The sequence below is a fragment of the Plasmodium inui genome (genome assembly GCF_000524495.1).
Source record: "Plasmodium inui San Antonio 1 unplaced genomic scaffold supercont1.4, whole genome shotgun sequence".
Classification (NCBI taxonomy): domain Eukaryota; phylum Apicomplexa; class Aconoidasida; order Haemosporida; family Plasmodiidae; genus Plasmodium; species Plasmodium inui.
The window spans coordinates 100419-125962 of NW_008481838.1; the positions used below are offsets into that span (position 1 = coordinate 100419).

Consider the following 25544-nt stretch of genomic DNA (forward strand, 5'->3'; position numbering starts at 1 on the left):
CATACAAAATTGCTCACTCAAAAGGGGGAAAATTCCCCCACGCCATTAATGACAACGGTAGCGTAAAAATGTTCAAAATTGCGTTTGCAAATTTTAGCCATGGGAGGAAACGGAAAAAAAAAAAAAAAATCAAAGTGAAGGACAAAGACTAGGGCAAAGTTAACATCCGGGTAGCGATGCGCAAACCAGGATGGACTCAAAAAAGGCAAGTCGCCAAATTAGCTAAACAAAAAAATAATAGTAGCTAGACGGGCCCTACATCCCACCTAACCTACAACGAACTCAACTTCACCTTGGCACTGCTGTCCTCTTTCAAGTCGAACTCCTTAAAAAAGTCATCTATGTCAAGGTCGATTTTTTGGGCCGCTTTCTGGGCCGTTCCTTTGGCGGACTCCTCCAAATAGAAGTTGCCGTCAAAAAGGCTGTCCTCTTGGTTGGTTTCACCTGACCTGCTCATACTTACCAACTCGCAGTTGTAATAGCTACCCTGATTTCCCTGTTCGTAGTGGCCACTCCTGTCTCCTTGGCCAGGCCTATCGCCACCACCTTCCCACCCCCTTCTGTCGTGGTAATTTTTCATTTCCTCCTCAAAAATGAAATTGCCTCTTTGGTCGTAATCCTGCTGGAACGCGGCCAAGTGCCTCTCCCCGCTGTTATACACCCCCGTTTGGGAATTCACATTAAGGTGAGTTCTACTTCCTACCGAGCCGAGTGCGCCTCCGACGGGGGGCACGTCATAAACCAAGGTGCTAAGTGGATCGCTATCCTTCTCCCCCGTTTGGACAACTGTCCCGGAGAAGTCACTCACACTGGGACCTCCCTCCTGGGTGGCTCGCGACCCGCTTCCCGCATCCAGTTCCCCCTTCGCGCTGATAATTCCCTTTATCTTATTTATAAAAGTGTAACCTTTTAAGAAGTCCACTGGAGAAGTGGAAGTAGCATCCCCACTTGACGTGCCACTGGGTATCGGTGGACTGCTACCGCTGCCACGACTGCTACCACAAGTGCTACCCCCCAGCAAATCTCCCCTGAGCTGCGCACACACGGAGTCCATCGCGTCAAACGCTGCGAGGCGAACCTCCGATGAATCATCAATGAGGGACCTAACCAGGAGCGGCAAAATATTCGAAGCGTACTTCTTCGCACTGAATTGGTCATATGTAAATTTAACAGCCTGAATAGTGGCTAACCTAGTCTGAACAAATGACTCCTGCAATCCAACCTTGTAGACGTTTTCAAGTATATTCTCCTTATCGTCCAGAATATATTTTGCAATTTTTGCCACACAAATTATCGTATTTGTCCTGACGCAAAAATCAGAATCTCTCAAATTATCCAACAAGGCCATCAAAGAAGACGACTTAAAATTTGACTTCAATTTTGGAAACACATAAATGAAATTTTTTATACTCTCATTTTTTATGGACGTGTTATTATCCAAGAATCCATAGCGGTAGGAATTATATATTTCGTTCATGTGGTTACTGGTGAGGTGTTTCTCTATGTGATGAAAATTTTCCAGCAAAACGAACCTGATTGATCTATCCTTTATGGAAAAATATTTGGACACAGTTGGAAATATCATTTTGTCAAATTGCTCTGTTGGTAGTTCTCTCGAAATAGTTAAGACTATCTTCAGACAGGTCACCCTACTCTCAGACACTTCAACATTCTGGACAAGTTCAGGTAAAATTTTCTCCGTTTTTACACTTGATGAGATATTCTCTAGCTTGCTAAACAGGTTATCAAGAAACTGTACCTTTTCGCTCTTCGATTTCATATGTATCTGTGTCAGGAACAGCATTGTACTTATGGTGCTGTCTGTTCTCAGGCTATGATCATCCAAAATGGTGAAAAAGTTTATTTCTTTTTTACTATACTTCAGTAAGTTTCTATAGAATGGCAATAATCTCTTCGGTATGCATTCCTGTGCGGTCCTATGAAGATCTACTTGGAACACATATCTGGTTGATAATCCCTCGTGTGCATCCTCCCCATTCAACATTGGCGTTTTTAAATAATATCCTCTCTCTGCTGCAACGGTGCCACTGCCATGGGGACTACTCCTCCTAATGGATGGAACACCTGGGTCAGCATCTCCAAAATGGCTTCTTCGTTCGAGGTAACTTTTGTACGACCAAGCCATTAGGAACGCCAATCCGTGAGCATCTACCCATGTGGCATGAACTCCATTTGGAATTGGAACTGCATAGCCATAAGTACAAACTATATGATCCTTTAGGTCATTCAAAATGTGATGGATACTTTCACCTTTCTCGTGAATACAATCAAAAAGGGACAATTTCCACCTCCCTCTTTCATTTACAAACACGCTTAAAGGATTCACCAAACAGTGAACATAATTACACATGCTGACAAAGTACACTGCGCTAAATATTTCATATAACCCCCATAATGGGTCACTCCTTACCCCCTCAATGTGTAGCGGGACACATTTTTCTGTCACTATGTAGATCCTCTTATCACTCTCGTATGTATATAGGACTTTTAAAATATTTGGATGAATTAATTTTTTGGAAAAAGCCAAATGGTTACTTGTGTATCGTTTCTCCCTGCTTCCTTCCTTCCCTTTCTTATCATATATAAATATACATACCCCTTCATTATTTTTGTTTACTCCTTCGTACATTTCGTAGTAGTAGCCCCCGTTTTGTGGACTCCCGCACTCTAACCTTTTCCCTACCACGAAGTTGAAGTTGGCTGGCAGGTCGCCGAACAGCTTTCCTACGAAGTACTGCAGCATTGTCTTCACTGGCTAGTTCTGCTGTGCGGAAAGGCAACGGGAAGGGGGGAGCGAGGAAAAAGGGGGTTAACCTCATTACTTCTCAATCCTTCCTGGTTACTTCTCATTCCCTCCTGGTTCCTGACCAGCCTTGACCTTCACGAAGCGAAGAGCAGGTGGACAATTCGGTCGGGTGGAAGTCCTACCCAGGTGGACCTCCCCCCACACCGAAGGCCTTTCCCCACTTACGCGTTTCCCAAATGGTTTTAAACTTATACAAAGGCATAAGCTGACAACCAGGCCACAGGGAAGTTGCTGAATACTCGCGTGCAACGAAAGAGCAGCCTAGCCCATTTGCGAGGATAAGGTGTGGAAATCCTCCCAGCTCAGCTCGCGCAACACTTCTATATATAGCGTTACATACGAGAAAGATTCAACCAAATCGTCCAATCAAACGTCCAATCAAACGTCCAATCAATCGTCCAAGCAATCGTCCAATCAGTCGTCCAATCAATGGTTCAATCGTTCAGTCCCCCCCTCCAATGAACCATTCACCACTTAGTCATTTTAAGTGGGGAAAGGCTAATCGGGAACGGGGGCCTAACCGCACAAAACTGCGGAAAAGTGTCCATCTAAAATGTCCAACCAGTGCCACGCAAAGGTGACCAAAGATGACGAAAGTGTCGTACCTCGCGAGCATGCCGCGCGCCTGCCACAAAATTTCCAACTCCTCTTTGCCAATAGCGGCACAATCGCATGGTGCGAGGAAAAAAATGAGTCACTCGAAAAATTAACGGTCAATATGTACACCCATTTTATGCTGCTTCCTTTTCGGTTGCCATTTTTGAGAGTACCCCATCTAACTAGGTAAAATCTCCTTCTGCTCAAAAAAGAAGTTCCTTACGTTTCCCCACTTGAAGCACCCCCTCCCTTTTCATGGGCTAACTTTTTGCAAATATGTGTGGCGCAGTTCCCCCCATCCGCATGTACGGTTATGTGTATACTTGCCCCAGAGAGCTCATCATTTGGGTATACGATTTCTTCCCGATGCGGAAGCAAAAAGGGACAGACCACGACGTGGAGGAGGAAACAATTGTTAAGCCGACACTCGATCGCCCAAACTTGGCGTCTTAAATGAGTTAACAACATGATGACCATTTTTATGGCACACCCAATTCAGCTGCCAAAATGGTCAGGCAAAAATATGCCGAGCATATGCAAGTAGCCACCACTTTTTCTGTCCTGAATCGGCACATCATTTTTAATTCTGATCAATATGACCCAAACTATGTGAGGAAGAAAAAAAAGAAGAAAAAAATGTATCCCCTGTTTGGGTTTATTTACACCGATAAAAGATCCAACCGTCACAACCAACCAACCTCGACCAGTGCGTCCGCCCCCAACCTAAGTACACATCCTCTTGTCCTATTTGGCGACGTGGAAACATATCCTTGGCGGATAAGCCGATGTAATAGTATGGCGTACCTTTGGCATTTCCTCGGGTGTACCTCCTCGAAAGGTCCCTATTTGCGAACTGGGAAAAGGAACCCGGGAAAAGAAAAGACACACGGTTATTCACGAGCATGCGTGGAAGCACGCCACCGCGCAGGCTGCTCGAACAAGCTAATACATCTCCCTTGGGGGGTCTATCCAGGAAAAAAAAATTACACACAGATTTGGAGGGAACAAACTGGAGAGGAAAAATAATGTCAAGTGGTAAATGTGCACACCAACCCCCCATATGCTCGGTTAATTTGAAATGTGACAAAAAAAAAAAAAAAAGAAAAAGAAAACTTCAAATAAAGCCATCAAATGTATGTTGCATAGAAAGGGCCATTCGACGTGTCAACTCCTGCAGAAGGTTCAACCCGGCGTGCCTCCCGCTGCCTACCACATGCTCGTGCTGACAAGGGCTAAGAAAAAATGTAGAAAAAAATTTCGGGGCTCAAAAAATTTAAAACTTGCCTAAGCACATGTGTCTTCGTTAAACATTCCTCAGGAGGTAGAGGAAAAAAAACGGAGAAAGAATTACAAAGTGGTGTGGTGGAAATCCTACCCAGCTTGGGGCACCCACATGCTGCACATCACCAAAGAGAGGGAAGAGAGGAGGAGATGAACGGGTAAGCCCTACTTCAGCTGTGCAATGTACTTGTGTTTCCTGAAGTACGCCTGAGCTAGCTGCAAATGCTTTATGTTTTCATCCACGATTGTCTTCTTCTTAATTTTTGTAATCAATGCGCTCGTAATGTTGCACAGGTTTCTGTAGCTCTTTAGGTTGTTGTAAATTATTTCTCGAATAGTGTGCATGGCTTCCTTTTTTAAGAAGACCATGGTATTTCCGATCTGTGCGTGGAATGATAAAAGCGATGCGATGGGGTAGAAATGGTAAGAGCGAGGTGATGGGGTGGGAATGGTAAGAGCGATGCGGTTCGGCAGATTGCCGTCGACCCCGCCTCCAACCCCCTTCTGCAAGTATCAATGTTTGCCTTTCCGCAAAAACGACTCAATTTCTGTCCAATATTCCCACATGGACTCCTCACCTTGTATGAATCGTCGCCGAAGTTCTGCCGAAGCATCTTGGACACCTTGCTCTTGTCGTCCAAGGCATTGTCATTCGAAGTGGGCAAATCCAAGTATTGATAATAGCTAAGGAAAGAAGCAAAGGTGTACTTGTACTGAAAGAAATATTTTATATTTAAAGTTTCAACAATAGACAAGGAAAATAGCTGAGGAAAAACTTTCCTCTGATTGAAATTATTCTTCTCTTTATTTTCGTTTGGCTTAATGCATTTTATAAAATATATATTTGTGCTTTTCAAATAGGAGCTGATTTTTTTAAGGTTTTCCAAATATTTAAATGTGATTAAGTTTTTTCTTCCCAAGGAATCCGTCACTTCTACGTCTTCGTACATGCTTCTGACCAGGTTGTTCTTGGAGACCTCCAAAAGGGAAGAAAAAGTGGGAGATAAATGGGCACCATTATCATGTCGTAACGTCACATGCTATTGGAAATAAAATGGGGTCATTATTCAGCATGCAACTTGCGCTTTGTTCATATATTAGTGGAGAAATCGGTGCCGTCCAATTGGCCGCGCTGCGAAAAAGGCCCACCTTCAGCATCCGCAGGATGTTGGGAGACAAAATATCTCTATTCTTCGAAATGAAGTTCGAAACGCTGTAGGTAACGTCGCTAACGGTGTGCTTAATGACGAAGCTGCCGTTCATGTCCCTTTTGCAGGTGACGTACTGCGGGTGCTTGGCGAACTTGTTCGCGTAAACTCCCACGATGGACTGAGGGGAGAAAGGGGAAGGGATAAACGCAGCGAAAAATTGAAAGGGGTAGACGCGGCGAAAAAGTGAAATTGGTAAACAAAATGATAAAGGGAACAATACTGCAAATCAGTTGTGGAAGACACCGAACAGGGGCACCAAATGTAAACGTGCCCCCTTTCACACACGCACATTCGCACACTTGCTCGCGGCCCACCTCGTCCTTCTTTCCCGGGGCCAGGCAAGAGTCCTCCAAAATGGATATCACGCTCGTCTTCCCTCGAAGCAAGTCGATGATGCTTTCGTTTGTCGTGTACTTCACAGACTCAGCGATGATGCCCTCGCTCTTGTAAAGGTTAGACTCCTTCTCGTACACCACGTAGAGGTATATGTTGTGAATCTCCTCATTCGCTATATTAATGAGTAGCTGCTCCAGAGAATTTTTGAGAAAAATTTCGAACCCGAAAATGTCAAGTATACCTATATACCTATCCAACTCCTTGTTGTTGTTTAGAAACTCATTTATCTTCTTCGTGATATGCTCAAATATTTTATTGTATATGTCCTTCGAAATGGATCGGCAAATGGATAGGGACTCTTCAACAGATAGCGGGATTTCTATCCTCTGGTTCGCTATGTTCTTTTCTGTGAATGTTAAGCTGTTGCTCAAGCTGACGTCGTCGATGCCTAACAAGTCACTTGTCTCCTGAACAATTTTTAAATTTTCCTCATTCAGCTCGCTGCAATTTGTTTTCCCGCCCTTCTCAATTTCGTCAAATTCAATATTTCCTAATAGCATTATTCCTACGAACCATGGAAAAAGGGGAACCACCCCCAAAAAAAATAAAATAAAATAAAATAAAAAAAGGAAACACACAAAAAAAAGCTGGTTACATGTGCAGATCTACAATTTGCACACATGAACACGTCCATCAGATCGAAGCGGGTGGAGACATTACACAGTTGCACATTTCTACCTGATAGGGTGCGGAACAGATCATCCTTCAAAGTAGACATATTCATTTTTTCCATGGAAGTTATTAAATTCTCAAAATCTTTAGCGTCATCAATTTCTGTGGAGGTAAGTTGTGGTAGGCGGCAAATGGGGTAACAACCATAAGGACAAACTACAAAGCTGAGTTGTTGGTCACCACCGTTATGACCATACATTTTCGTTACTGTTTATACCCTCTTTTGCTATCCTCTTTTTTTTTCTCCCTTTTTGCACCCACCCGGTATGGTAATGCACTTGTTAGAAATGTACTTGTACTCCGATTCTGATTTAATGTTGTACTTTTTCTTCATCTCCGTACTCATTCCATGGAGGATTTCGTAAAAAATGTGGTAGCATCTTTCCTCTTGCTCCTTAACAAGTTGAGAAGGTGGAAAGATATAATCATTCAAACGAGTGTAGAAAGGGAGTAACCAAATGGATGTCAAACAAATCGCACAGCTTCAGAAATGCCCTTCACCAGATCATCCAGCTTTCTGATCGCTCTGCGGCCTTTCTCCCCTCAAAAAAAAAAAAAAAGGACTTACCTGTGACACGACTCTTATCTTTTCCAAGAGAAAAATTTCAATGCAAGAAGAGACAATGTTCTGGTTTTCGTCCAACTGAATTTTAATGTACTTTCCGTACCTGCTGGAATTGTTATTCTTTATAGTTTTGGCGTTTCCGAAGGCCTACAGGTGAGCAGTAAATGGACGGGAGGGGAAAATAAAAAGGACGCGTTGCACTTAACATGTGCATGTTCTTAAGGGTTCAAGGACGTTGCCGCGTCCGCTACCGCAGTTGTCACATCGGTATTGCTCCCCAGTGGGACCACACATTTGTCCACACTTGCGTCAAACTGGGAGCCACTGGGGAGGAGAGAAAAAACACACAATGCTGATGATGGCACCAAGTTGTAACTCCGCTTTGGTCAGATCGTGGGTAAAGGAGTGCACACATCGAAAAATATATGGACATACGCACGAGCTCCCACTCACAACCGAGCCAGCACCTCTAGTATAAAGTTGGAGTCCCACAACGCTTTCGAAATGCTGTTGTCCTCCTTGATCCCAGACAGGTAAAACTTAATAACCAGCTTGGAGGCCTCCGTTTTACCAGACCCACTTTCCCCGCTTATAATAATGGACTGACAATTTTTAGTATTTATAAAATCCAGCATTGCATCCTTCGCATACGTGTAGACATGCGGAGGGAGTTCGTCCGAATTCTTAGTTTTGTAATCATCCATATTGACATCAATTATTTGGTATGGGTTTATCGAAATTAACATTGGCTCGGCTATGGTGTAGATAAAATTCTGTTCATACCTCATGGCCAGGGTGTTTAAAATTTCGGCCGAATTTTGATGCACCATGTCGTTTAGCCTGTGACTGTTTACATTCACCATATTATTACAATTAAACAAGTGCTCTCTTTTCACTACATACTCGCTGTTCGTCTCTGGGCAGATTTCCTTCACTCTATAATTGTCTCCATCGACGCTAAGAACTAAGCATTTAAAAAAAACAACATCGGGGTAACGGTCCACATTTGGACTTTTATATGTCCACACATAAAACTTTTCGATTTCATCTTCACTTTTATTCACGAATTCGCTATTAATCCTGAAGTAGGTACTTAGTTCGCTAGCTTTATTCATCGTGTTGTAAGTTCAAATTGTCGACTTCTACTTGTGTAGTTTTTCCTTTTTCGTATCTATTTTTTTTTTTTTTTTTTTTGTTACTTCATCATATAAAGTGTGTGGAAGTAGGTACATGCCAGTCGAGCATGCTACTGATTTTTATTTTATCTAAAATTTAAGGTAAATAATGTGGACGAGCTCGAAGAAGTGCATCTTTTTTTGGGCATTTTAAAAAAAAAGTTTCTTAAAAGTCTTAAACCGCATAGTGTGCCATCCTCCCATGCATGCAGTTTCTCCGTTCTGTTGCCTTCTTACTCGCACGTAATTTCGTGGCACCTGCTCCTCATACGACACATATATGTATGTAATGCGTTTATAGTGGCTCAATATTTTTTTCTTTCCAAAATTACACAATAATGTTAAAAAAAATGAGTTTCAAAAAAAAAACGGCGCTACATATATTTTGCAGAAAAGAAGAAAAAAAAATGAAAGAACAGGCGCCATTTGTGTTGTAAAAAAAAAAAAAACCTCAATTTTCTCTTCTACCTTTTTGTGTGCACATTTTTTTCTTTCTCTTTATTCTGAACAAGCTGTTCATACAAAAAAAAAAAAAAAGAAGAAGTTTTCACCAAGTGAAATAAACAGTTCTGTTTATGCGTTTATTTAACTATTGGGGAGCATAAATTGGGAGAGTAAAAATTGTGCCCACTTCGTACATATTTACTCCTATACTGGAATGATGCAAAACGGAAAGAAAACTACGCTATAGACCACCCGAAGATGCCAAAATATTACACTTAATTGGTGCTAGCCAGCGAGGTTCTTTTTTTCTTTTCTCTTTTTTTTTTTCCTTGAGGAAAACCATTTTGCCTATCTATTCAGCCTGACCATTCGAAAATATTTTCCTCATATTTTTAAGTTAAATTCGTGGCTACGAAATGTGCTAAAGAAGAGGCCAACTGGTAACTTTAATTCCTTTTACGCGTTAATAAAAAAAAAAGAATTTTTTAATTTAAAATAAAATGGCAAGGTTGTGAAGTTATGCAGCGATGAAGTGCTCACGTGATGAAATCCTGAAGCGACGAAGCAACGAAGTGGTAACGCGATGGAGCGATACGCCGCGGCGAGCCAAGACGGGAACGGATTCCCGCGCCCATACAAACGTAGGCGTTACACACATGTTGAGTCGTACATTTTCAAATTCTGTTATGCCTGACTCTTGGTTTAATTCACCTTCACCAGTTTACCCCATTCACTCGTTCACTTCGCATTCGTTAAGTAATCCCTTGTAGGTGTCAACCATGACGTGTTGAACGATTGTGTACATTTTCTCCTTGGAGTCCTCATCTTCGTTTCTCTTCCTTTCTATTTTTACTCGAACCCTCTTGGGGGGGTTCCTGATGCCCTTGGACCATATGAACTTGTTGAGTTTAACGTCCAAACGTACGTCCTGCAATAATTGAAGGGGGGCAACATGGCAAGCCATTCGTGGAAGCATACACATTTAACGCATATGTATACATATTCGTGTACAGCCGTAACTGAATGTACGTATAAACCCGCGTTGGCACATTTGCAGGCAAAGCTTCACACACGTTTCCAACGAAGTAACAATATAAGGGAAAAGGCAAAGGCGCCCAATCAAGGCGGCGACGCATGCGTACCTTTGTGTGCATGAGCTTTCCTGCGATGTTCCTTATTTCCTTGATGGCTCTTGGAGCCTTTCTTTTGTAGCACACATCATGCGTCAACTTGCTAAGATTTATGGTGATGACTTTCGTCACTGGTTTAAGCGTTTTCTTCTGCTTCTTGACAGCTGCGCGGAGGGGGTAAAAAATAAAGGGCATCGATATTACGTTATATTATACTGTACTATGTGCGGGGTTAATTCTGTTGCTTTTCACTCATGCAACACTCATTTCGAGAAACTGTGCTTCCGTCCCCTGGGAGTCGCTCAGTTGTGCTTTGCTTCCTGGCGATTTTCTTTCAATGCTAGGAAGCCCCTCTTATTTTTTGAAGCACTTCGCTTCGGAGAAGGAAGCACATATTTCTTTTCTGCCTTTCTGCGCTTGTGCCTTCCTGCGTCTATGCCTTTCTGTGTTTGTGCTTTTCTTTTTTTCCCCCTCATTTTAGTATTCCAGCAAAGGCCTCCTCCATTTCAGCACAAACGCGCAATAAAATATACGTGCTGGCTCGTACAATGCGCCTTCCTCTTTTCAATACCTTTCGCCATTTTTATCTTCCGTGGGGGATCGCAAAACAGGGATGCTGGAATTTATCAAAAGAAAATCCACACGACGGTTGAAATGTGGCTTCTTTTAAGCGAAATTTATAAAAAATTCCCTTCGTTTTTATGCTAAAAAAATGTTGCTCCTCAAGCGGTATGAACTACTACAAAATAGCATTCCGATTTGTTTCTTTTGTTCTGACTTAATTTTTTTTTTTTTTAAGTTGCTATTTTTTTAAAGTTACTATTTTTTTAAAGTTGCTATTTTTTGAAGTTGCTGTTTTTTCAAATTGCTCCTTTCTTTTCTCCCCAATAAGTATGTTTATATAAGTAGGTACAATATATGCAGCACATACGTTCACTCTTTTTTGAGATCCGTATGCGTGCATACGCGGATTTCCCACCTCTGCGTCACCTGGCGCGATGGTATTCGGAATTCGATGCGCACGGTAGATATAACTTCGAGGGGGGTTTCATATTGCATCATATATAGGTCGAGTTTTTTTTTTTTTTTCCACCATTGGGGCTTCGCAATTATATATAATGGCACAGCGTGCGCGTTTGTCATGCGAAGAGGGCGTTGCCGTGAGGGATGTATGCAGCAGAAAAAGGGGAAAAAAAATGCACCCTTTTTTTCCTCCCCCAAAAACGTATAAGAGGATAATCCATTCTGGTGTTGTATTTGGTTTGCTCATTTTAGACTTTTATACATCTTTTCCGCTATTGTTCGTGCTCTCTTAAAAATGAGCATTTCCTTTTCCCAGATGTGAAGGAAAAACGCCTCCGCTTTTTTCTTCCCCGTTTCGTAAAATGTCAAGGGGCCCGAGGGGGGTTTTTCCTGCCCGGGGCAAAAATTATCAACGGGATACGCCCACACCGATTGCCATTTATTTTTTTTCTTTCCCCTAAACATACCATTTTTCCTTCATTTTGCTATTCACGCGAAGCGCTTTGCGTTCACATTTGGAAGGAGGCACAAGCAAATTGAGTTGGCGAAGATTAGCTAATTTTTACCCCTTCGAAAAGGCAAAAAAATTTCTCCCCTTTAAGAATTGCACAAAATAAGTAAACTGGTCCATCATTTTTTACCATTTTTAAAGGGCAATTGTTCTATGTGTACTCCTTTTAAATGCAGAAAAGGGGTGCAGTTTTCGCCACATGAAAAAAATGTGAACGTGTAGGGAGACAACCAACTGTTGCGCCATTGTGGAGTAGCGTAATTGAGAACATCCCGCAGGGCATCGCAGAAGGGGAGACTACCCAAGGGTGTACGTCTTCATAGTTCGTTCCTTCACAAAATGGGGAAAAAAAAGGGCGGTGAAGCACACCGTCTTTTATCACACCCAATCCCTTTGGGAAGCAAATAAACCGCGGAACGTGAAATTCGTAGTAGACGTGGTGTTAACATGAACCTGTTGGGGATGACACCCCGAAGGTATAAATGTGTATATATGCGCATAGGAAAATGCAATTGGATGTACATAAAAAAAAAAAAAATTCTTTATCCTTCGACAGCTTCTTCCGTCCTCCCTTTTTTTCCTTCCAACTCACCGCAAACGGAACCCCTTCCCCCCGGCTCGCCCACTAGAGATACTTACCCAAAAAATTAAAAACGGAAATGCATTTCCCAATAAAGTTGTACGAGCAAATGTCAATGAAGTCCTGTCCAGGGGGAGGATACTTCTTATAATCATACCGATAAATCAGGGAAGAATTCTTAACCCACAAATTGTTTGACAACCCCCTATGCAAAATCTTGGAGTCATAAATGATGACGTCTTGTGGATTTACATCGGGAATGAAGGAAGACCCTGTTTGGTAATATATCTGTAAAAATCTCTTAAAATTGTGAATTTTTTCCTTCCTTTTTTTTTTCATTTTTATGGACGTAAATAAATGTGTTCCGAGAAAAAATTCAAAGTTCCCTGACTCCTCGTTTATCTTATGCAGCGGCAAAATAACGCTTACCCCACTTAACCCATTGTCGACATGGTGTGACTGAATTTCGCTCAAAGGTTCGTTGTTCACCAATTGCAATTCGGATAAAAATATTTTCTCATTCCTCTCACTCGATACATTTACACTTTTAAAATCATCCATTTTTAAAATTGCATTTTTTTCCATCAAATCGTACACATTTTGGTACCCCCCAATTGGTAAGTAGGCATAAATGATGTTCATCCAGTACTGCTGCAAATTTGTGAAGAGGTCACTCACTTTGCTGTTTCGTAGTATGCAGTACTGCCTTCCCCGTGTGGGTCGTATGCAGAAGATGTTATTATCCCTATCCATGAGAAGGGGCGATACGTTACTTTCTTTTTTGTCGAGAAATAAGTCTTTTTTTATTTTCTCTATGTCTACTTTAGTGAGGAAGTTTTTCAAAACGACTACTCCGTAGGTTGCCAGGCTGGCCTGTATTTCTTTCACCGTGTCGATGTTCAGGACGTATTTGGCAGGTTCGACGACCGGCTCCTCTTGCACAGCAGCGTTTGTCACGCTTACCGTTGCTTCTGCGCCAGCCTCACCTAACCCCAAGTAGCTGCTTAGCTCCAAGCCTAGATCCTTTCCCACATTTTCACTGCAGTGCCTGTACGACCGCTTCCTCCTCACAAAGTCGAAAAAGTTGTTTCTCTTGTAATTAACTAGCAGGTAAATGTACGCATAGATATATAGCTCATCGATCAGGGTGTCTACAAAATCGTCGATCGATTTAACCTTAACCCTGTTACGCTCAAAAATGAATTCCTTTAAGTGCGCCCAATTGAGGTTCTCCAGAAAGGATTGCACTGGGGGGGAAGAATCCGCCTCTTCCCCTTCGTGATCCGTCACTGCACACTGGACCTCCATAAATTTTATCACATCCTCCACTATTGCTTCTACATGTTTGTTTGCTTCCACTTTTTTTTTATTCCCATCTTCGATTAACTTTCTTAAATCGTCTTTTTTCCCTTCAAAGAGGTTATTCAAATATTGCAAGTGGTAGTCCACAGGGTAGTAATTATTTGCTGCCCCTGAAATTGCGACAAGGGGCAAGTTGAAATTTGCGCATACCTTTTCGATTCGAGTGGCATATTTCTTTTTATCGATAAATTCAAAGTTCTTCTCCGTCAGGTGGAAGTAGATCTTCTGCTCCACATGTTTGTACTTTTCCTTTTTCCGTTTAATGTACTCATTGCAAACTCCTGCGAGGGGGGAGTAGCAAAATGGGCAGCCGCGCAATGGGCAGTCGCGAGAGCGATGTCTTAACCGACTGCGTGCGCCTCGGGGAGGCTAAAACGGATGAGCTGTAATGCCCATCGATTCCATCGCTCATTCGACACATCGGCGACGCCCACACCCGAGCCTTTCGCGCGAGAGACAGGCACTCTTCCTTCCCTTACCCACGTTGAGCGACACAAACGAGAGGGCGTAAAGCAGGTACTTGTACTCAAACTTGGAGCGAAAGGGTTCCCCGCGTTTAATCATTCTAGTAAACAAATCGACTAATCAGGTCCCACCTAGTTTCACAAACAAAGATAGAAACATACAAACACGCACATGCTTACGTATCCGCATCTATGTGTTTAATCATACCGCTTGGCACTCCAAGTTTTTTTTTTTTTTTTTCCACAAGTGCATGCGACAGAATGGGGTAATATGCCTTCTGGTTCTTTCCCCGAACGATGCATCTATATGTTGTTTGATTTTCGGAGGGGGGCGGGTCGTCTTCCAGTTCGTGTTCGCCTTGTTTAGCTTGTGGGAAAAAAACGGTTGCTCCAAATGCATGTGTTGACGCTATGGCGAATTTTCCTCAGGAACCCCCTCCATTGGGGGACATTAGCAGGGAGCGCCAAACGAGGCGACAAACAAAGCGACAAAGGAGTGTATCTTAAAAAGTCCCCTCGAAGGCACACTTTGAAGGCACCGCCGGGCCCACCTCAGAGAAGCACATCTCTAACAGGCTCGATTTTATTCGTCGCGGCGTGGGTGGCTCCCCCGTGGCAGCACTATACAAAATTCGAGAACTTCCCTGGCACAATTTCGACGCGACAAAAGGAATACCAACCTGGCAAGGGCCCGTGGCCAGGTGTCAAAATAAGAAAAAGAAGAATAGTCCAAACTGAGTAGGCCAAACCAAACTGGCCCAGTAAAACAACCCAGCAAAGCGGATGTAAAATTCCCCGCACGCGAAATACCCACCACGTTTCTCGCGGCCTGCCTGCTCAGAACCGCAAAGCGAATGGGCAGAAAAAACAGCCCAGAAACGGTACGCGGTGCTTTTTTCCGAGCCTGCACTGGGCCCAAGGCTTATCCGAATGCACAGAGGAGTTTCCCCGCTACTCGGTTGATCTCACCCGATCGGAGAATGCCCACACAACTCTCCTCAAACGCCAGAAGGCCTTTTTTTCACGCAAACTTCCTCACGTGCACTCCACCTCTGTATAAGTGATTAATTCAGAGAGTAAAGTGCCAACAAGCCAGTTGACGTTTTTCCTTCGTAGGCACATTTCTTACACGTAGGGAGAAAGCCCCTACTTTCTGCAATATCTCCCGTGCAACTTTCCCCCTACCTGCGCAAAAGGGAAAAGGTAGCACGAAGATCTGTACGTAGCTACCAAAGAGCATGTTTATGTAAATCCCGTGAGTTCCCATCTGAGGAGTGTACCTTTCCGGGTTCATGTTTGGATTTATTTTTACGTTTACTTTTACCTTTTATTTATTTTTTTATTTTTGCCGCTAACTCTTGTAACCTTGCCAATTAACGCGCAGTTGCAAAAAGGGGGTCATTTTTTTATGGTGAAGATACTCAAATGTATTTTACACCAACCCACAGATGCACAACCGTTTTGCGCAGTTTGGCTCCTGTGTGGTGCGAGGCGAGAGGTTGCTCTTAACCCCTACTCATTTCACGAGGCAGAGTGACCAACGCGATTATGTCGCTTCGTAGCAGTGTAGGAAAAGGGAACCCATTTGTATTTACCCTAGAAGGCAACTCCTTGACACCTTCCAACCAGCACAGAGGTGTCTCCGCTAACTAGTGAGGATCTTCCACGAATTAGACGTACTCTGCCAAAGCCCATCCGCTGCGTGGCTAGCTAACCAAAAATAGAAGAAATCTTGGGGAGAAGGCCCCTCGCGCGGAGGAATAGGCAACATGGGCCGGGTTTGCAAAGCGGACAGCCTGCCATTGACCTACTCCGAACTCACGTGCATCTGCTTCTTCTACCTCTTCCTGCTGATAAGCTTCCTGGTATGGTGTCTACGCAAAAATCAATTTAGAAGCAAAATAAATGAAAGGCATAAGTGGAAGAATAGCGAATCTCATGCTAAGAATGAGAAGATCGAATTTTTTAACTACATTTACGAGGCGGGCGAAGAGGACGACTCAGACGACATTGTAGTTCGACAAGAAGGGTACCAAAATAGCTTTGTCGGGTTCGCACTGAAGAATGCTTCCATCTTCCTTTACGTATGCACCCATATCATTATCCTCTTCTTAATTGCAAATGAGTATTGCATACGCGAGGGGGGTGAAGTCTTGTGGAATGACCGAGCCTTTATTTTCTTCATTTTTCTCCTCCTCTGCTTTTCCATTACTTATGGCATTTTGACAGTGAGGAAACATCTCCACAGCTTCTTTCTGAAACCCTCTCTACTGAAAGAAAGTGATTATGTCTTGATATACACCAAGAGCGATGAGTACGCCAACACGTGTAAGACTTCCCTTAGGCGAAGTTTCTTCCATGCCGTTAGCTGGGCTAACACATGGTATCACACGTTAGGGAGACGCTTCCGACATTATGCGACTCTATATCTGCGCTACCAGGAGGTGATAAAACGTGCACTCTTTTTAGAAATTGCCAAGTGGGGCTTCATTCAGAAGGGAGCAGAATTTGGAAGTACCCTCTCAGGAAACAGTGAGGAGGAGAGATGCCACCCCCTTGGGGGGGGACAAAAGGATGGCCACCACAGAAAATATGAAGACATTTTGGAAGACACACGTTTGTTAAGCGACCACGCGAGGAAGGGACATTCGTTGGGTCACCACGAAAAGGGGGCTAACAAAATGGCAGGAAAGGAAGGCGGCAAAGGGGCAATCAACGCGGCAGGCAATGCGCCATCCCCGGTGGAGACCAAAGCCGGCGCCGCCTTCCCACCCTTGACAGTGCACAAGATAAAAGTGCAGACAAGCGAAAAGAACCTGCGCTACTTCTTCTTCAGAAGCATGAAGTACGTATATAACGAAGAGAAGGACGCATTCCACAACATCGCGCACACCATTGAGGAAAAGGTACAGAGCCTCGACTTCAACTACCTACTAAAAAAAGGAGGATTAAACAACAGCGAAATTATTAATAACCTAAATGACTACGGTTACAACAATATACATCTCGAATTCTGCTCCTTCTTTAAAAGCATAAAAAGAGAGGTACTCGATGGGATCTACATGTTCCAGCTATTCATAACGTACAAAAATTTTTTCTGGAAAGAAATGATAACTTCTCTGATTTGGCTAGTCATCTCGTTCATAAGTGTTGTGAACAAAATTAGAAAAAATGATAAAAATAAAAAAGAAATTTATGAGAACATCCAATCCACCAACAATACCCTCGTCACTGTGTATAGAAATTCAATCGTTCAGCATGTCCCCTCTAGTAACTTAACCATAGGAGATGTGATCATTGTCAATTCCAAGATGACGATGCCTTGTGACTGTCTCCTACTGACGGGGCAAGTCTTAGTAGATGAAAGTCTTCTAACTGGAGAATCAAGGCCAATGAAAAAGACATGCATATCAAATTTGAGCTCCTTTAACCCCTTTGACAATGGGGCGTACTCATCGTCTAGTGATTCTTTCCCCTTGGGAGGTTCCCCAAATGGGAAGAAGGCCCAATGGAAGAATGCCTCTCCACATGCAGCCAATCCTATGAGTGGACAGTTCAGGGGAAACACTACCCATGAGAGATTCACCAAAGGGAAGTACTACAGTGCGAAGCGAAACTTCCATCACAACAATATTCTATACTCTGGCACGGACGTCCTTTCCACGATGAATTCAACAGAGAACATCTATGCAGTGGTCATCAGTGTGAGCATATACACATACAAGGGGAAGTACATGCAGAATGTTCTGTTCCCAAATCCACTTCTCTTCAAATACGACTCGCAACTACCCATCGTCTTTGTCTTCACTATTCTATTCTCTATCATATGTATGTACTTTCAAATACGTTCCTTGGGCCTTAACATGACTTCCATCTTTTACACCATCGGGACAATGTCCCAGATTCTACCTGTCTGGACCCCCGTTGTTCTAAACATAGGATTAAACATATCAACAAATAGATTGAAGGAGGAGAAAAACATCCGATGCATTGCTCCATCAAGGATTCCCATCTGTGGGAAAATTAGGATATTTTTTTTCGACAAAACGGGGACACTTACGGGGCACAAAATTGAATTTTCAGGCGTCCATTTTAGCAATAACGTTTTGAATGAACAGAAGGCACAGCTATCTGGACTGGACAATCATAGCAAAAGCGTGTCCGACGATACCTACGATGTCAAGTATGAAAGTTATTACCCCTCCAGTAAAATCAACCTAAGTTCGGTTAGGAAGGACGGGTCGCCTGGAATGGAGGCTGGCCATCGAGTGGAAAGCAGCGTCCCCCATGGAGGGGCCTCCTCCTCGGGCGTCGCCTCACAGAGAGATAGAAATGTTCAAGCGGCGGAGAGCGAAGGTGGGGCAGATCACGCAGCAGCGCTGGATCATATGGACGAGGCAGAGCGCGCAAATTTGGAAGACCACGCAGCAGCGATGGATAATATGGACGTAGCAGGTCACTCAAACGGGGAACACCACGAAGCAGCGATGGGTCCTATGGACGGGGAAAGTCAAACAAACGGGGCAAACCACACAGATGGTGCGTCCCCGCCCTCCCATTACTCCAGCGTCGACGATGAAGTTGTTCCCGTGGTGGCCGATTTGGGCCAAGCTGCGAGCAGCGCGAATGGAAAGGAAGGCGGTGTTGTTGTAGATGATAGAGGCTTCGTTGGAGGCGATAGCAGTATTGTTGGATGCGATGGCGGCGTTATTGTAGATGATAGCGACTTTGTTGTAGGTGATAGCGGCGTTGTTGTAGATGATAGCAGCTTTGTTGGAGGCGATATCGGTGTTGTTGTAGATGATAGCGGCTTCGTTGGAGGAGAAAGCGGCTTCGTTGGAGGAGAAAGCGGCTTCGTTGGAGGAGAAAGCGGCTTCGTTGGAGGAGAAAGCGGCTTCGTTGTAAGAGAAAGCGACTTCGTTGGAGGAGAAAGCGCCTTCGGTGGAGGAGAAAGCGCCTTCGGTGGAGGAGAAAGCGCCTTCGGTGGAGGCGATAGCAGCGTTGTTGTAGGTGATAGCGGCTTCGTTGGAGGCGAAATGGGAGTAAGCATTGGCGACCTGAACCGTGCGAGGCAACCCCCCGACGAGGCGGACGCTAGCCATCCCTCCAGCGGAGACGACTTCCAAAGCTACGACGAAACGGATGAGAATAAATACCTTGAGAATCAGAACAAGGAGGTGTCTCATGCGGGAGAAGAACAAAAGGGAGGGAACCCCGATCAGGGAGACAACGTCGGAGGGGCTAACAACCTTTCAACTTTTCCAAATGACGAAAAGGAAAACCCCGATGAAGAATCCTTTTTGCCAGAAGAGGAGGAACAACATCCCCTGGAGAACAGAAGCTTTTCCATCGAGATAGACACAGATGAGTCCCCAAAAAGGGCCAAGAAACAAAAAGAAAATGTTCCCATTGTGGGACGAGAAAATGTTAGTCAGAAATCGGCCGAGGAAGAAGCAAACCAGACAGAAGAGGAACCTCCGATGAGAAACTGCCATTTCAACGAGTCCAACTCATCCATGAATTCTGTCACGTCACTCCTTTACAACAGCAAACTGATGTGGGCAAATAAAGCGACCCTGAAAAATACCCCTCCAAGTTATCATCTACTAGTGTACGCCCTTGCGGGATGCGCCTGTGTCTACAACGATACCATGACTGACAATATATATGGACACGAAATTGATAAAAGATTATTCGAAGCCACGGAAATGAAGATAAGTAACTACATTAACAAACACAACATGAACGTGAAGAAGGTGTCTCTAAAAATAAATTGCACAATTAAACATTTCGACATTCTGAAGACATTCGAATTTGATTACTTCACCAAAATATCGACGACACTAGCGTATGGCTACTTCGATTTTGGGGAAAAAAATTTTGTCGTTTTTTCAAAGGGCTCTTTTGATAAAATTTACAAAAAATGCATCAAAAATGAGGAGATACAGTTTTTTAAAAAGAAAGAACAAGAATACAGTAAAAACGGGTTCTACGTAATTGGGCTAGCTTTTCGAATCATATGTGGCACTTCCTTTGAGGAAATATTACAGCTTCCAAGGGAAGAGTTAGAAAAGGATATGAGCTTCTTAGCCCTCATCATGTTTAGCAATTACATCAAGAAGGATGCTGAGTTGGTTATTCAAACTTTAAAGGGCTCTTCCATCAGACCAGTAATTCTTACTGGCGATAATGCCTACAACTGTCTCTACGTGGGGAATAAAATTGGTCTCTTCAACAGCATTAACTTTTACGAGTCCTTCCTCTCCATTAACATGAACTCGAACTCAAACACGAATACGAACTCGAATTCCAACTTGAATTCCAACTCGAACTTCAACTCAAACTCGAACTTCAAGTCCAACTCGGCGGAGAGGATACTGAACGAACGAGAGAACATGTTCCTCTCCACCGAGACGAAATTTTTGTCATTTGAAAATTTTATCAAGTCGAACGCAAAAGTAGGACGGGGCGACGAAGAAAGTGTCGCCGGGAGGGCAGTAAACAAGTTCGCCCAATCGTCCCAGCGCCAACGGGAATACGACGCCGGTTTCTACGTGTCGCAGGGCCAGGGCGCCGATGGATTTGCGCAAAGGGCAATGGACGGGGCTGCTGCTATATTGCGAACCCACGAGAAGGGGGAGGAAGTGGGAGCATCACCCACCAGGATCTACCGAGATATGGACGAGGACTACGCGGGGGGCGAAACCACGACGCTGCTCCACCGCGGGCAGAAGTCCGCACAGGGGGGCGGACCGAACGGGCACCCCAGCTCGGACGGAAACAGCCACGGCAGCGGTAACAGCCGCAACAGCTACAACAGCGTGAACGAATACAAGGCCTATCGGGCCATCGACGCCCACGGGGACGAGGCACCCTTCCTCGAAGCAGTCAGCCAGATGAACCCGTCGCAAAGCAAAGACCCGTACTACACGCACGACCAAAACGAACAGAGAAGCGAAAATGTTATTGTCTACGGATATATGCAAGAAGCCTCCACCGACCTCGTATTTGTGAACATACAAAATGATAAAAAAGTGAATTCAGAACAAGTGCTCTTTGGAAATATCTACAAAGAAATTATCCTAACGGGTGAAGCATATACTTACATAAGGCACACTGTATTTCATATCTCCAATGAAGAGGAAGATATACCTTCCTATCGTAACGTTGAAAAGTTGGAAGGTTATAAAAACTTCCTCCTACGTGTACGGATCTTCTCCAGATTAACTCCAAACAACAAGATGGAGGTGATAAAAGATTTCATAAAATATGACTACATTTCTGGCATGTGTGGAGATGGAAGTAACGATTGCGGAGCTCTGAAAATTTCTCATGCAGGGCTAGCCTTATCAGACGCGGACACTTCTGTTGTATCCCCTTTTAGTAGCAAAAATGATAATATAAAAAGCGTCATTGATGTTTTGAGAGAAGGTCGAGCTTGTCTAGTCACCTCTATTAACTGCTACAAGTATATGCTGCTCTATGGATTCATGATTTCTGTTGTAAAGATTGTCCTCTTTATGAATGCTCATGCAGTTATGTCTGAATATGGCTACCTCTTCTTCGACAACGTCATCCTCCTATTGCTAGCAAAATCCATGACCCTTTCCAGACCAGCTAGGAAATTAAAAACACAGACTCCCACGTCAAGTATCATTGGAGCTCAGACTATCATTTCTTTACTCTCCAATTTGGTTGTCAACTTTTTTTTTCTCTATATAATTATGTTGCAGTTTTTTTATGTGTATGAATTACCATCCTCTTATGATATGAACAGCTCTGCTCCCAAATCTTCTTGGTGGCTCATGAGCGACAACTACGAGAGCTTTTTGGCCTGTGTTTGGTTTTGCTTCCAGATTGTGAATAGTGCCTTCATTTTCACCTTCGGCGGCAAGTACCGCAAGCCCATTTTCTCCAACTACACCTTCATGGGGTGAGTACACGCAGAAGCGTGCGAGAGGCGATGTGTTAGGCGGTGCAACAAGCGATGCTCCAATGGATGTGCCAAGCTATGCGCTAAGCGCTACATGTCCCGCACTGCTCATCCGATTAGTGTCCACCTCCTCACCCTTCCCATCTAACCACTCCTTCCCTCCCCGCCCCTCACAGGTACTACTGCCTCATCAACAGCTTCCTGCTCTACCTGACGGTCGGAGGGCCCAACCGACTCACGTGCCTCTTCCGAATGAACTGCAACGACGAAGTTTCAAGAGCGACCAAATTCAAAATTCTCGATTTATTCTCCTACTCAGCCAGCGGCCTAAGTTTCTACGGCCCAAACGGAAACAACATCCTCACCACAGGCCACAAAGTGAAATTCATTTTTTTAAATCTTCTTAACATAGCTGTCAACATTTGCATCTCCAAATACGTTTTGTGCGAGCCGCTGTACAACATGGTTAGGCGGTTCTTCAACTTCCAGAATCGGAAGGTCCCCGTTTAGCCTTCCTTGGTGCATGGCCATCACCCGTGTCACCACCATGACCATCTTTTTTTCCAACACACGGGTGAACTGCTCTGTGTTTATCGACGTTTCGCAACTCCCCCCGTTTTCTGTCTTCGCATTATGTGCTTTTACTATGATCATGTTGCGCTTTTACCTTGTCTTTACTTTGTTTTCCTTTTTTTTTTTTTATTTGAAACCTTTATCTAATTGGCGGCGGAGTTCCCCGCAGCTGGTATTTCAAACCGTTTCGCCATCACACTTTCGGGACGATGTCTGTGCGCTTTTGGCCCCGCCACTTTCGCCACGCCGCTTCACCCTTCAGCCCTTAACCGTAATTCAATTAATGAGTTGACACGAGGCAGGTCAACTCATGTTAACAGCAAAAGATAAGCTATGTTGTGGATAAAAACAAACTGCCCATGGTGTGAACGGGGAGAAAATACCCTCGACAAATGTCTGGGCAAATAGAGTGCTGGCCACGCCACCGATGACTCTACAAGCATGACGCTACACACACAAACGGGCTAACAAACAGATAGCCATTTGAGCAAACCCGCGGTGAAGAAAACGCGGCGAACAAAACGTGGCGAAAAAAACGTGGTGCGGCAAGAGGGAGTCCCCTTCGCTGAGCATCACTTTTCCCAGTTTTGCTAAAATTATAATTTTACGAAATGTGACTGTGCAGGTGGGAGCACACATCGCCCTTCCATGTGGAGTGATTCACATCAGGCGGGGAGCACCCTACTTTCTCGGACAACTACAAAAAAAAAAAATGAATTAATGAATGAATCAATAAATCAATTAATCAATGCACGCAAGAATGAATGTGCTAAGTCAGACAGCAACCGAATGGAGAGACAGACAGACACATACACATGCAGAATGGTCAAACCGATGGACACACTTTTCTGTGAACCCAATTTTTCCTTAACTCAATTTCCTCACTTTCGAAAAAGCTCTTGTTGGAGTTCTCCTTAGCACACCCGTGCGTGTCGAAGTGGCGATGAGGGAGGCAGAAGATCCTTTTGCATTTTTTGCAGGTGTAATTGTTGATGTCGTTCAGGGCCTGACAAGTTTGGAGGTTATTCCGGGAGAGGGGAGGGGGGAAAAATAAAATGTGTCCCATTATCCGTATGCGTGTGAGTACCCTTAAGTGTGAGGGTATACGTTTGTGTTCACTCAAATGGGGTCCTCCTAAGGGCGCAAGACGTCGTTGCTCCATTTGGGTCATCTTTTGACACCCGTCCTATCTTTGCGCTTGGCCACTTCTCAACTGGACCAGCCTCGCCTCCTCACCGTCTTGCAGCCCTTCTTGCCGCACATCACCAGGGACTTCTTCTTCTTAAAGGTGCACTTGTGACTTACGTGATTTTCTATTTCCTCGTTTTTCTGCAATTTTGAAAGCGGAAGGGGCATTTGGGTATGGCGCGGACAGTTGAGTGAGCCAGCTGATGTGCGAAAAATGGCGTAGGTAGGCATGCACCCACGTGTGGTGCCATATGTGCCACCAGAGGGCAGCCACAAGGCCGTCACAGTACCCCTTCTGCATGGTGCGCTCTCTTGACTTACCTCTGGGAGAACCCCATTGCACCGGTCGCAGAGGACGACTTGTTTTAAATCTGCAGCCTTGGACTCGGCGCAGGAGTGATCTTGAATATTTCTGTGCAGTTCGCAAAACTGACAAGGGGGGAAGAAGAAGAAAAAAAGAAGCAAAAAAGAAGTAAAAAAGGAGCAACAAAAAGATAGCATATTTATTAACGTGTTGCTGAAAGGACGGGGTGCCCAAAGGTCGACGAGCTAATGCGACGCCTCAACAATGTGCAAGTGCCCTTTCGCTGGGGACACACACAAATCGCTCATCATGTCTTCGTTCCAACGTTGAACAAAGCTACTATGTTTCGTCCGGCAGTCACACGTTTCACAGAGGGGACTTTTAAAAAGAATTTTTCTTTGTACACTTAAACCGCAGTATTCACATTTAAAGGGGAGAAAGTCATGGTACCTACATCCGTCCAGATCGCACTTTCTCGCAAAATCAGAGAAGTACGCCATGTTCTTTCGCCGCGCTGTTAGGTCTATCCAACTTTGTGTTTGTGCCTTTTCGCATTTTGTTAGTTACGCGCCTGGCTACTGCACGGATGGTCGTTCAGTGGGGGGTTGTCGCACTTCAGGTTGCCGCTTCCAAGCGCGTGCGTTCCCCTCTTTGGTGCCTTTTTCATAGCCCTTTGGCTCCTCTGCTCACATTTTTTTTGCCTTCTTTATAATTTTTCTAAATTGCCCATTAGGCGCATTGAAAAAAAAAAAAAAAAAAAATTCTATTTTTTCTGACGTATTTTCCCCTCCCCAGAAATTATGCCAAAAAAGGGGAGGCAAAATAATCCTGCTTATATACCGCGATTAACGTGACGAAGGAAAAAAAAAAAATTGCGATTATTACACAATGAACCCTTTTGCATGACAATGTTTTTTTAAAAAAGGAGAGAAAAAAGAAAGAGGCCTCTATAACGCTGGATTTTTTTTTCATTTTGTTATTCTCTCGTTTTTATTTGGGTCACTTCTTCGACCGACCTATTTCAAAATTGCAGGTTTTTTTTTTCTTTTTTTTTGTGTTGCTGGATGGGCAACAATTTTCTTGCAGTGATGACATGTGTAATTCTCCCTTCATGAAGGTAAGTTCTGTTTTCGTTTTGCGCCACGCAGGTACTTTCCTCTCTCGGCTATGTTTTGCTTAGTTTCACTTCGCTCCACTTCGTTCCATTTCGCTTGTTCCAATTTGAGGAGATCCAACTGGCGCGGGGGTCCGCACACACGTCCACTACGTCATATAGAAACTGTGCCATCAATCGGCATTTTTTCTCCC

General features: G+C 44.0%; 6 protein-coding genes across 6 annotated transcripts; 1 reads left to right on the forward strand and 5 right to left on the reverse strand.

The window, feature by feature from the left end:
* Positions 1-271: 271 nt before the first annotated feature.
* On the reverse strand, positions 272-2764 carry C922_01178 (SCY1 protein kinase; the record flags this gene model as incomplete). Its single annotated transcript, XM_008816786.1, has 1 exon — positions 272-2764. The coding sequence occupies one exon, from the start codon at positions 2762-2764 to the stop codon at positions 272-274; it is 2493 nt and encodes an 830-aa protein (XP_008815008.1).
* Positions 2765-4870: 2106 nt separating this feature from the next.
* C922_01179 (hypothetical protein) lies at positions 4871-8664 on the reverse strand (the record flags this gene model as incomplete). Its single annotated transcript, XM_008816787.1, has 8 exons — positions 4871-5086; positions 5284-5682; positions 5855-6034; positions 6231-6817; positions 6991-7086; positions 7246-7378; positions 7553-7696; positions 8017-8664. The coding sequence occupies 8 exons, from the start codon at positions 8662-8664 to the stop codon at positions 4871-4873; spliced, it is 2403 nt and encodes an 800-aa protein (XP_008815009.1).
* A 1234-nt stretch (positions 8665-9898) lies between these two features.
* Positions 9899-10774, reverse strand: C922_01180 (50S ribosomal protein L31e; the record flags this gene model as incomplete). The annotated part of the gene is made up of 3 exons (XM_008816788.1): positions 9899-10096; positions 10311-10462; positions 10669-10774. 3 exons carry the CDS (start codon positions 10772-10774, stop codon positions 9899-9901), a joined length of 456 nt encoding a protein of 151 aa, XP_008815010.1.
* Positions 10775-12457: 1683 nt separating this feature from the next.
* Positions 12458-14338, reverse strand: C922_01181 (hypothetical protein; the record flags this gene model as incomplete). The annotated part of the gene is made up of 2 exons (XM_008816789.1): positions 12458-14055; positions 14254-14338. The coding sequence occupies 2 exons, from the start codon at positions 14336-14338 to the stop codon at positions 12458-12460; spliced, it is 1683 nt and encodes a 560-aa protein (XP_008815011.1).
* A 1669-nt stretch (positions 14339-16007) lies between these two features.
* C922_01182 (ATPase) lies at positions 16008-22681 on the forward strand (the record flags this gene model as incomplete). Its single annotated transcript, XM_008816790.1, has 2 exons — positions 16008-22171; positions 22348-22681. 2 exons carry the CDS (start codon positions 16008-16010, stop codon positions 22679-22681), a joined length of 6498 nt encoding a protein of 2165 aa, XP_008815012.1.
* An 889-nt stretch (positions 22682-23570) lies between these two features.
* Positions 23571-24736, reverse strand: C922_01183 (hypothetical protein; the record flags this gene model as incomplete). Its single annotated transcript, XM_008816791.1, has 4 exons — positions 23571-23750; positions 23981-24073; positions 24254-24361; positions 24641-24736. 4 exons carry the CDS (start codon positions 24734-24736, stop codon positions 23571-23573), a joined length of 477 nt encoding a protein of 158 aa, XP_008815013.1.
* Between the last annotated feature and the right edge of the window lie 808 nt (positions 24737-25544).